The sequence below is a fragment of the Prinia subflava genome, chromosome 2, assembly GCF_021018805.1.
Source record: "Prinia subflava isolate CZ2003 ecotype Zambia chromosome 2, Cam_Psub_1.2, whole genome shotgun sequence".
In the NCBI taxonomy this organism is placed as follows: Eukaryota; Metazoa; Chordata; class Aves; order Passeriformes; family Cisticolidae; genus Prinia; species Prinia subflava.
In genome coordinates, this window is record NC_086248.1 from 14,663,656 (window position 1) to 14,675,645 (window position 11,990).

General features: G+C 44.7%; 1 protein-coding gene across 3 annotated transcripts; it reads left to right on the forward strand.

The window, feature by feature from the left end:
• Positions 1-430: 430 nt before the first annotated feature.
• Positions 431-10,745, forward strand: ODC1 (ornithine decarboxylase 1). Of its 3 annotated transcripts, none has more exons than XM_063424950.1 (11): positions 431-448; positions 3,556-3,701; positions 3,865-4,038; positions 4,194-4,366; positions 4,656-4,790; positions 4,947-5,028; positions 5,367-5,450; positions 6,731-6,893; positions 6,974-7,086; positions 7,360-7,574; positions 10,269-10,745. In XM_063424950.1, exons 2-11 carry the CDS (start codon positions 3,600-3,602, stop codon positions 10,408-10,410), a joined length of 1,383 nt encoding a protein of 460 aa, XP_063281020.1. In that variant the 5' UTR covers positions 431-448; positions 3,556-3,599; the 3' UTR covers positions 10,411-10,745. The 3 variants fall into 3 exon arrangements, with proteins under 3 accessions (XP_063281020.1, XP_063281002.1, XP_063281011.1); XM_063424932.1 differs by lacking the exon at positions 431-448 and adding an exon at positions 472-689 and having other exon boundaries at positions 3,553-3,701; XM_063424941.1 differs by lacking the exon at positions 431-448 and adding an exon at positions 472-689.
• The last annotated feature ends 1,245 nt before the right edge of the window (positions 10,746-11,990 follow it).

Genomic DNA, 11,990 nt, shown 5'->3' on the forward strand with positions numbered 1-11,990 from the left:
CTGCGAGAGCCGCACAAACTGGATGGCTCTGTCGCCCACGACACGCCGGGTCTGACACACGTGGCTCAGCAGTGCTTTCCTCCAGCATCGCTTGGAGCCGCAGCCCTCCGGCCCCTGCAGCCGCTTTCTCACTTTAGGGCTGCGGTACCGACCCGGCGGAACCGACCGGGCGGCGGAGACGGCGCGGGCCATGCACCTGCTGGCAGCCGGCAGGGCTGGGGTCGCGCACATCACCGTGCAGGTGGATCCCGTTCCGGGCAGAGCCCCGGGGCGCACAGAGCCCGCCGGAGGCTCGGCACGCCCGGCGCACGGCGGGGGCCGGGCGGGGGCCGGGCCGGGCCGGGCGGGGCGGGCGAGGGGCGCCGGCGCCGTGCGCATGTTCGGCGCACGTCACAATAGCGGCGGTGGGAGCGCCCCGGTCCCAGCCGATCGCGGCTGGTTTGAGCTGGTGCGTTGCCACGGCGACGCCGCGGCGCTATAAATAGGAGCGCGGCGGCCGTGGCGAAGCTTTGTCAGCCGCGGCGCCCCGCTCGTCCCGCCGGCCCCGCTCCTCCTCAGCCGGTCCGGTGCTCCCGCCCGGCTCCGCGCACCGCGCCCGGCTCGCAGGAGGAGGGGGAGGCGGCTCCGAGCGAGGGGATCGGCTGCCGCGGGGGCTTGACAGCAGCTCCGCCACCGCTGCCCGAGGCGAGGTGAGGCGGGCGGCGGGCCGGGCCGGGCCGGGGAGGGCGGGCGGGCGGCGGAAGCGGCCGGCGCGGAGCCACGTGTCTGCCGGGAGCCGCTGCTGCCGCCGGCCACGGGGAATCCCCGGCCCGGCGGGGAGGCGAGGGGCTTCGGGGGCTGTAAGCGGGGCAGACCGGTCCCCTGCTCGCCTGGCGGCATTTCCCGGCAGCGGGGGAAGGCGCGGCCCCGCCGTGGCCGCAGGGCTGTTTCCGGGGTGGGGAAAGGCAGGTGCGTGGCAGGAACAGGGCTTGGGGCGCCCGGGCTCGCCCTTGGGCCGAGCGGCGCGGGGCGCTGCCCCCCTGCACCCCCGGCGGGCTCTGGCCTGGGCCGGGAGCGAATCAGAGAATCAGATTAGTTTGGGTTGGAAGGAACCTTAAAGATCATCTAGTTCCAGCTCTGCCTGCGGCAGGGATAACTTCCACTAGACCCGGCTGCTCGGAGCCCCGTCCAGCCTGGCCCTGAATTCCCCGGGGGGTGAGCAGGGAAGCCCTTCTCCCGCGGAGCGCCCGGGGCTGTCGTGGGGGAGCCCAGCCGCAGGGTGATGTGAGCTGTAGTGAGGGTGCACCCCGGGGCTGACAGGCGCCTCCTCGGGAAGCCGCAGTGCCAGGCTGGGCGTGCAGTGCCCCGCTCCGAGCGGAGCCAGCCCGGCCGTGCCAGGCTCTGCTGCGGGCCCTGTGGCTTTGCAGGGAGAGGGGCGTCGGTGAGCCAGGGCAGCTCCGTCCGTGCCCGCAGCGCTCCGCAGGCTCGGCAGTCAGGGGCGCCTCGGGCACCTTTTCTAGACGCAGCTTGGCTGTTAGAGTACGGAGCCTGCAGGCATGACTCAGCCGTGTCTAAATACAGCTGCTGAATAGGGGAATGTTCTGGAGAACAAATTCTAAATGAGCGTAAATTGCCTTTCTTCTGGGGAACTGCAGACACTTTGCACACAGTCCAAATAGAAACATACTTTGAGAGGCTGCAGTTCGCACCTACATGATCGCGTTCTGTCTGTACTCTGTGTAATTACACTGTAGTTAAAATTGCGCAGCGACGTGGAGATGGAAAGCTTGCAGGAACTTTTTACAAAATCGACTGTGGCCAGTAAAAGTAATTTCCCTTTTACATCTTGAAAGGAAAAATGCTGTTCATGCAGTAGTGCTCTGCAGAGGGGAGGTTAAATTCTTCCTGATGGTGTTCACTTCTCTTAACCACAGCTGAAGTCCCTGAACTACTTTCTGCAAAGCTGCAAGTCTGTGATGAGATGCAACTTCTCCTTAGTAACAAGCATCTTCCTGAGAAGTGTTTCATTTGTTGTGTCTTACGGTCCTTTCAAAGAGGCTTTTAAAAGACTTTAATCCAGCTTGTGGTGGAATTAGCATTGCACGTGAATGAGAGCAGAAGGAGAATAAGATTCAATGGATTGTTGAGTCTATTAGAATCAAAGCTTAATCTAGTTTGAATCTCAGTTTTGATTTGTCTCTGATAAGTGAGAAATTATCAAAAGATGTGAAGTCATTCTTGTTGCCATGTTTCTGAAGGTTGAAATCAAGTATAATTGCTGATGTTTCAAAGTTACTCAGTAAAATTAAACAAATTTTGTTATAGACATATATGGAATGAATGATTTTGCTGGTTTTAGAACCTTGTTAATCTGTAACAGCTATAAAACTTCCTTTTTCAATTGGTTTATAGACAGACTCTTTGAAAACAGAGGAAACAGTAACATAACTTAAAATTAGTGAATAATTCAGAGTTTGCATAGTTTTCAATCCTAGTCTGGGTGACTAGTTTGAGTGTAAAAATTGCTCAGAGATGGAAGAGGTCTGGACCCCATTACATGGAACCACATCTTCCCTATGAGTGACTGGCAGTGCTGAGGTGTTTGAAAGGTAGCACACACTCTGCTTAACAGCTTGATGGAGAATGCTGTTGTTTTGTATTTGAACTGCCCAGTAAAAGGGTGGCCCATGGACTTATTGGTCATGGGTGGCAGAGGAATGTGCTTTTGCTCTTCAGTTCCAGTACTCCAGGGACTTTCTGCTTGGCAGGTAGATTTCTGTTAGCAATGAAGATTTGTAGTGGACTGCTGTAAAATCCTGTTCTAGAGTGCTAATTGGGATCACTGCTAAGACTTTGTCTGCAGGTCAGAGTTACGAACCAGTCTCAAAGTGTGTATCTGCCACTCATGGCAGCTGAGGTTTTCATGTAGCTTGGAAGTCATGAGTAGAACAGGGAAGCTCCAACTACCAACAGGGCAACTTCAAGGAAAGCCCTGTTCTCATGTCTGCTTTATACATAGTCTGAACTGTACTGAGAATCCAGTATTTACCTGGCTTGGAGCTGATGAGAGTTGTTACTACTCAGCAGTCAGTAACAGTCTTGGACTCTGTTGGTAAATCCTTTATTCTGAAACTGATGAGCTAAAATAGTGTTTATGAGTTGTTTAAAAAAAAAGTGGTAAATGGACACTAGCCACAGTATTAATAGCTCTGATGTGGAGGTGAAGGAAGAGACAGCAGAAACTTACAGAGAGCCAGACTAATAATATCTGACAGTATTTACTTGATTGGTTTTTTCCCTTGAGTAAATTCAGAACATCATAGAGTTGTTGAACAGAGAACTTGCCTTCCAGCTAGCAGGATTATTTTGGCCTGCCTCCTTGGTTCTGATTACATCTGTCATTATGCAAGTGTCTTAATTTATGCAGCTATTAGTGATCACTGTGGGAGCTGTATAATAGTAAATGATATGAGCACAGATTAGTGGTCATATAATGACAATATGAATCTAAGTGAAGTGTTGAATGTAAACTATATGAATTCAAATTTAGTAATTAATGGGGTCTTTTTTCAGCAGTTCATACCCAAGTCCTTTCACATAAACCTGAAATCTTGGAAGCCATGAGTAACTTCAGCAAAGAAGAATTTGAGTTGACCTTCCTTGATGAGGGCTTTACTGCCAAGGATATCCTTGACCAAAAAATAAATGAAGTGTCATCTTCTGTAAGTATAATGGGAAAACCACTGCATTTCATGCTACAAACTTATAAACTAATAGAACAAGTTGTCCTTGCAAGTGATCCCTAACACAGCCCCCTCAAATGCTGACCTCTAGGCTAATCCTGTTATCTGCTGTTTATAACGCTAAGATGTGTGTTTGCTCTAGGATGATAAAGATGCCTTCTATGTTGCTGACCTTGGGGACATTGTGAAGAAGCACGTGCGGTGGCATAAGGCCCTTCCTCGGGTGACCCCCTTCTATGCCGTGAAATGTAACGACAGCAAAGCTGTTGTGAAGACACTTGCTGTTCTTGGGGCAGGATTTGACTGTGCCAGTAAGGTGAGATCCTGGCTATCTTTTGACGTTAGTATCTGTTCAGCCTTACAAGACATGTTTGTATAAAATTAGGCATAACCAAATAGTGTTGCTTTTGTTCTGATTACATTAATCATCCATCTAGAAATATCTTCAAGTGTAATCTGTTCTTTCTTCAGACGGAAATACAGCTGGTACAGAGCATTGGTGTGCCTCCTGAGCGAATAATATATGCAAATCCCTGCAAACAAGTATCTCAAATCAAACATGCTGCCAGCAGTGGTGTGCAGATGATGACATTTGATAGTGAAGTAGAGCTAATGAAAGTTGCAAGGGCCCATCCAAAAGCCAAGTGAGTAATGCTAATTGTTCTGTGATTCTTCCTTGGGTTCCCAAGATAAAGAAATATCTGTTTTATCTGAAGCTTGTTCTTCATTAGTTTAAGGTAGTCTACAAAACTGTGAAATAATAAACGTGCTTTTAACGAGTGAAATCTAATTTTGTAGTTTACTGGCATTTCAGTAAGAGATACACAGAGCGGCTTTTATCTTTAAACTCAGATTTATTTAGAGATCATACCTGCCTGATGATGATGTCTGTTGTACTGAAACTCAACTCCTCATTTTTTTTCCCGTTTCTAGGTTAGTCTTGCGCATTACCACTGATGACTCCAAAGCAGTCTGTCGTCTGAGTGTTAAATTTGGAGCTACACTTAAGACTAGCAGGCTTCTTCTGGAGCGTGCAAAAGAACTGGACCTTGCCATTGTTGGAGTGAGGTGAGCTGACAGTATCAAAACACAGTTGTATTAAGTAAATTTTCTTTAAATGGTCTACTGACTATAGAGATGCCTCTGCATGTGATGACATGAGTTTATACAAAACTTCTTGGCTAATTTGGCAAATAGTAACTGATATTTTGTATATTTTTGTAGTTTCCATGTTGGAAGTGGATGTACAGACCCAGAGACCTTTGTTCAAGCCATTTCTGATGCCCGCTGTGTGTTTGACATGGGAGTAAGTCTGGTTCTACTTTCTCTGGAACTATTGTTCAACTGTTGTGGCAAAACTGAATGAGGTGTACAACTGTTGTGGGGTTGAAAGCTAGCTAAGTCACTGACTTCGTGTTGTTGGGATTCTTTAAGTCCTGAGCTTTGACCAGCTTGGCAAAACTCATCTACATGATGCATTAAAATTGGCAGCTCAAACTCAAATGACTGTTACATGAACATGTTAGCTCTGTTTCAAGTGTTAATGAAATGACTTTACATTGTTTTTTAAGCTAATATGATAAATTATGAACTGATATAAATGGTAAAGTTTTCTTGACAGTGTTGCTGTTAATCTCATTTTAGGCTGAACTTGGCTTCAATATGTATCTGCTTGACATTGGTGGTGGCTTCCCTGGCTCTGAAGATGTCAAGCTTAAATTTGAAGAGGTATAGCTTTGCTAAGAGGTTCTCACGTTGTGGAGTCTGCTTGAGTGTTGATCTGGATTAAATAAAATCTTGAGTTTTCTGTTTATATGCAGACACATTTGCAAAAATGTGTCTGCTTGATCGGAAATGCAATTAAGAGGAAAAGAGGAAGTTATCTGAAAACTAAAAATAAGATGAGCTCATTAGATACATAACTAAATGGCTGCACAAACATGCAGAACTCTCAAAGAAGTAAAGCCAGCTTTAACTATAGGCTTGATTCTTACTGACATAGACTTCTTCCAGTTGGTGCTGTACTTCAGACTGAATAGATTGGCACTGCTCCCAAATAGGGTAAAAGGGTAGTGCTGAACCCATACTGTCCTTAGGGGTTGCAGCATACGAGGTCAGTGTCCAATTTGATATAGTACTAGTTTTTGGATAACTTTAAGTCGCTGAGTGTTTTCCAGTCTGCTTTACCTCAGTAATAGCTCTGCTTTCAGAAGAGACAAGGGGACTGAATATTGACAGGACTTCCATTTCAAGCAGTGTTGTCAGAGCACCTTGCCCTCTAGCCCAGGGAGGTGTTAAATGTTACATATTGACATGAGGATACAGTAAGTTACATAAAGAGTTCCTTTATAATAGTGTGAGCTAACATTGTAGCACTTCTGGTACCTCCTAATGAGGTCTGGCTTCTCATAGTGCAGTATGGGCATACGTGAGGCAGAAAAAGCAAATTATGTAATTGGGCTCCATGGCATGATACAGTCATGCTGCAGTTCGAGACAGCTTCATGATAACTTCAGAACCTGGAAATAACTGTTCATGAAGGCAACTGAACTGCAAGTCTGATAGTAAAGCCCTTTGTATGCTTATGATCCCATGAGATGACATCTTCAGGATTTAGTAGGCTGTGGAATAGAGCATAAGTAGAAGCACTACAAGTGGACTACAAATTCAATTTGAAGTGTGAGGGCTTGCAGGGCATTAGTGATGGTTTAATGACCCTAGGAGGGGTGATTTCCTTCAGCCTCAAGCATGACCTGTTTTGTTACTTAAAGTTTAAGCTGCAAGTGATGTCTGCTTTTGTTACTTTGTATAAATTTATTGCAAGCAAGATTTTGAATGAGGAAAAAAAAGCAAAAGCAGTCAATAGAACTTATAATAGATGTTAATAAATGTTACATGTTTCACTAGTATATAGTTTTGAATTTGAGGGTCTTGCTTCATCTCAGACTTCAAAAGTAGCACCTGAGTAGCTGCTGAAATTTTAATACTGGCATCTGATTTTTCCCTAGATCACAAGTGTAATCAACCCAGCACTGGATAAATACTTTCCTTCAGATTCTGGAATAAATATTATTGCAGAGCCAGGAAGATACTATGTTGCCTCAGCATTCACCCTGGCAGTCAACATCATTGCAAAGAAAATTGTGTCAAAGGAGCAAACAGGTTCTGATGGTATGTAAATTGAGACCTAGTCTTAGATCTGTGTGTTTCTTTCCAAGGCTTTTTCTCACTGGTGTCTCACATTCTTCCAGATGAGGATGATGCAAATGACAAAACTCTTATGTACTATGTGAATGATGGGGTCTATGGATCATTCAACTGCATCCTGTATGATCATGCACACGTTAAGCCAGTCCTGCAAAAGGTATGCCTGTTCAGAGGTGTCACATACTGGTCACATATCACACACGTAGGAGAATCCTTGTCACAGCAGTCACTTCTCAGTTCACTGCTCCCTTCATGTTGCCAGACTTTGGCATTTAACTTATGGAGCATGCAGTGGAATGAACTGAAAGCCAGAGGTGAAGAACCTGCAAGAATCTCTTTGTTTTCTTCAGAGGTGGAATGTTACACTGTGACATTACTTCTGGAAGCTCTGTTTTGTAGTCAAATAATGAACCTCCCCTCTCTCCTTTAGCGGCCTAAGCCAGATGACAGCTGCTACTCCTGCAGCATTTGGGGACCAACCTGTGACGGCTTAGATCGGATTGTGGAGCGGTTCAACATGCCAGAGCTGCAAGTTGGTGACTGGATCCTGTTTGAAAACATGGGTGCCTATACTGTTGCAGCAGCTTCTACTTTCAATGGATTCCAGAGGCCAACAATACACTATGTGATGTCAAGACCAGCATGGTTAGTAACTAAATATCTTGATCCATCCGTACTTCTGAGATCACTGCAATAAATAGCTCATATCAGTTGGCTACCCCTTAATAAGCGGGGTAGTTTTGGTCCCACAGCTCTGGTGTGGAAGAAGGCAGTGCCTCTGATGGTTTTTGCTGTGTGGTTAGAAAAATGCTGATGCTACTAATTACTTTTCTCTGTTGTACACATCTACAGGAGAGATGTTTTTAAAGAGGTAATGTTAGGGGTCTTCATTAATCTGGATTCCAGCTAGTGTTTTCACTATTGCACAACATACATTATGAATTCTTTACATTTAGCTTCTGTGACTAGCAATCAGAGACCAGTTAATAACAGTTACAATACATTGTCTTCTAAATTAGTAGCTTACTAATTCCTGATTGCAGGATGCAGGGACATTCAACCGTGTTGCTTCACAGTATGATCTCTATGTTTGTTTGAGAACTATTCCTTGGTTTAGGTTGAGCTCTGGCTAAGTGCTCAGTGCAGAGTGCTAGATCTCCATGGGAAGTTATTAAACAGGTAAGCAAAGAAAGCAGGACTACCTTTTTAAAGTAACATGGGTGCTCTGCAGTGCAACACAGATAGCACCTTCTATAAAAGGGTGGTTTCCTGTAAGAGGAAGCCCTTAACCAGCTCAGCTGGCAGAGGGCTTTTGGGCAGAAGTGTTACCCTAAAGCATAATTAGCTCTGTTATTGGGTTGTGATTGAATTTATTGAAAATCTCAAAGTTCAGGGGAATTCCTGACATATAAAGTAAGAGAAAGCTTCCTCTTTTTCTACTAACCCTGCTGGTATAAGCAGGGCTTATACCTTTCTTTACCTGTGAAACCTCTGGTTGACTGAAGCATTTTTCAAAACACATGATACTTTTAGACTTACCTTAACATTCCAAAATTGTGTCTAATTAAACTAAATATGGCTCTGGGAGAATAATTAGGTTTTTCACTGTATCACTAGATTGCTGTTAAAATTTAATACTTGGTTTGAGGCATGCTGAGCTTAATTATGCAAACGTAAGTCATCCAAGGCCACAGCACAGCCCTCTTGCAGACCTGTTGTGTTTTCTGTTTTGGCAAAAGAATTCTGTGGTGAAGGCTGGCCCTTAACTGAGAGGCATGCATCAATGAGATTATGGTGCAGATCTTTCTAAGACAGGCAAAGTCTTCTGGAATGTCACCCACGTTTTGTAAAGGTGTACAACTAAATTTGTGGCTAGAAACTGTGAAAGATAAAGGACAAGATGATTACATGTGTCTAAGTAAAAACTAATAATATGTGAGGAGCCACACAGTGGCACAACTGTTTGCCTTGCATACCTAAGATAATTAGAACTATAAAATGACACCAAGCTGAATGTTGCTGTTGACACATCTGAGGGATGGGATGCCACCCCACACCTGAGGGACCTGGACAGGCTTGAGGAGTGGGACTGTGGGAATCTCCTGAGGTTTAACAAGCTGGTGTTGCACTTGGGTGAGGGCAACCCCTGGTATAAATGCAGGCTGGAGGATGAACAGATCCAGAGCAGCCTGGCCTGAGAAGGATTTGGGAGTGCAGGGGGAGTGAGAGGCTGGACATGACCCAGCCATGTGCCCTTGCAGCCCAGAAACCCAAACTTGTCTTGGGCTGCATCCAAAGCAGCATGGGCAGAGGTGAGGGAGGGGATTCTGCCCCTCTGCTCTGCTCTGGTGAGAGCCCACCTGCAGGGCTGCATCAGCTCTGGGGTCCCCAGCACAGGGAAAGACAGGGACCTGTTGGAGCAAGTCTGAACAAGGCCATGAAGTTGATCAGAGGGATGGAGCACCTCTGCTATGAGGAAGGACTGAGAGAACTGAATTTGTTCAGCCTGGAGAAGGCCTTGGGGTGACCTTATTGCATCCTTCCCACACCTGAGGGGGACTTGCAGGAAAGATAGGGCAAGATTGTTTGTAAAAGCACATAGTGACAGGATAAGGGGTAATGGCTTCCCATTGAAAGATCTGTCCCATCCCTAGAAGTGTTCAAGGCCAGACTGGATGTGTCTCTGGACAACTTGGTCTAGTTGAAGGTGTCCCTACCCATGTTGGGGGGGTTAGAACTAAAACTTCAACATCCCCTTCCAACTCAAAACCATTCTATGAATCTATGAACTAGGTCCAAAAACTCAGCTGAAGTTCTTCTGAAGTTTTGTTTCAGTAAAACTCTTGTCTGAGTATGGTAGGAGTTTCATGGCTCTTATTAGTCTGGTCAGCTCCTTTATTTTCCTAGTCTGTTATCCATACTTCTTGATTCTGGTTACCCAGTAATGTGGGGGTGTGGAAAAAGTGACAGTCAAGTTGTCAGGGATTTTCACATATGAAATTGGAACTACTGAGCACTAAGTCAGTAAATCTGTATTGCATGAGATATACAGATGTAGCTACAGGTGTATACAGGTGCATCTTTGTCAATCTAAATCCTAGAAAGAAATGGTAAAATCAGCTTGGTATTGGCACTTACCCTAAAGCCTAGCCAGCCACTAGTGACCTGCATGGATTCTGCTTTTATTTTATTTTTTCCCCATATGATGATAATGTCTGGATTGCAGGTGATGCAAGAGTTCATTTCATACTCACTGGCATTTAAAATAAATGTACCTTACATTTTTAGGTAGATTGCAGTGAAACAGTTTTTGACTCACTCTTTATTTTTTTTTTCTAGGCAATTAATGCAGCAAATCAAGGAGCAAGGATTCCTAGCTGAGGTGGAGGAGCAGGATGTTGCTAGTCTGCCAGTCTCTTGTGCCTGGGAAAGTGGAATTGAATATCCAGCAACTTGTGCTTCAGCTAGTATTAATGTATAGGTAATATTTAGTACTAAGTGCAAGGTTAGTCATTGAATTTAGGGCATTTGGGGGACTGTTAACTTAATTCTCGGTAGAATTTTTAAGTGTTTTTTTAACATTTAGGTTTGGCAAAAAATGCAAGAAAAATGACTAGGAGATGGGTCACAATTATCTGTGTTCCTATGGAAACTATTTGAATATTGTTTTATATGGATTTTTATTCACTTTTCATGTATGCTACTAAAGACTGACCCTCAACTGTCAAACAAGTATTTGTAGCTTGTGTATGGCAGAACGGGCTAAGCTTAGTGCTTTGTGACCTACCTGTTTTAAAATAAAGTATATTGAAATAACTGGTCCTGTGTTTCATGAATCTGTAGAAAATTAATGTGTCGTGGATGGCTCTTAATAGGCATATGAGGGCAGACGAGATGCTGCAAGCCCAGAACTTACTAATAAATGGATCTCCCCTGCCCTTGCCCTCCCAACTGAAGTGAAGGAAACCCTCAGTGGGTAGGGAAGTATTTTCATATGTGAGTAGAGGAAGGTTGACTGTCAACAAATTATGTTGACATTATGAATTATGAATACTGTGTGAATTCTTGTGAATTCACATTTGTTTTTCACTACTGAACATGTATGTAAGAAGTTGCATATTGCAAGCTCAGTGCAGTGCAATTTTCTGCAAGTTAGTCAGCAAGGACCACGGCCAGTGCTGCTGGCTGTTTATATAGATATCTAGTCATTAATGAGAGAATGCAGTGCAGGCTCCATGACTGGCACTCTGCTTGTGATGTGTGCAAGAACTAAAATATGTTACAGGAAAACCCAGGAAGCTGAAACTCTGTGGCTGACAGGTTCTCTGACCTGTGTTGCCTAGGGCTTCAGTACAGAAGTATAAAAGAACATCTTTTGTGTGTGTGATACAATTAGAAGCTCTTATTTAATGTTATGAAAAGATGTGCTATCCTCCTGAGTTTGGATTAAATGTGATAAACAACACTAAGGAGTAAATACTAATACAGAGGTGTTGGTAAAATAGTCTGCTTATTGAAGCAAAGTATTCTGACTTATGTTTAACCTATGCTAGTTTGCTGCCACTTTTTGCACTAAAATTAGAAAATGTTGGACAAACTAATTAGTCCTAGAGCTGGATTTGGTCTGTTTGCCAGAAAGTCTTGGACTGCAGGCGTACCACAGCAAATGCCTGATCTATAAAGAGAAAGATCTTAACATATCAAGTAAATAGGTAAAGCTTAAGCTAACTTGGAGTAAGTTTTGAAATTGGGAGGGTTGTTCAAAGGTTGGCATTGCTGATACACAGTGGCTCTAGCAAGATGAGAAGTAAAGCTGGTTTTTACAAGCTCTAAAAGGCAATGTTTAACCTCCCTTCTGTTCTTCCAGCAGAAACTCTCCATTAGCTGAACTAGTAGGGCAAACAAGTGATGGTACCTCATTGCTGAGTCTCTTGAAGCATCCCAAGTGACTTTTAAAATTTGCTTTATTCCTACCTTCAAGCTTGAGATCAAAATAGCCCTTCCTTTATTCTTATGCCTGTGACAAACTTCAGTACATACACATAGTGGAGCCATAGCCTT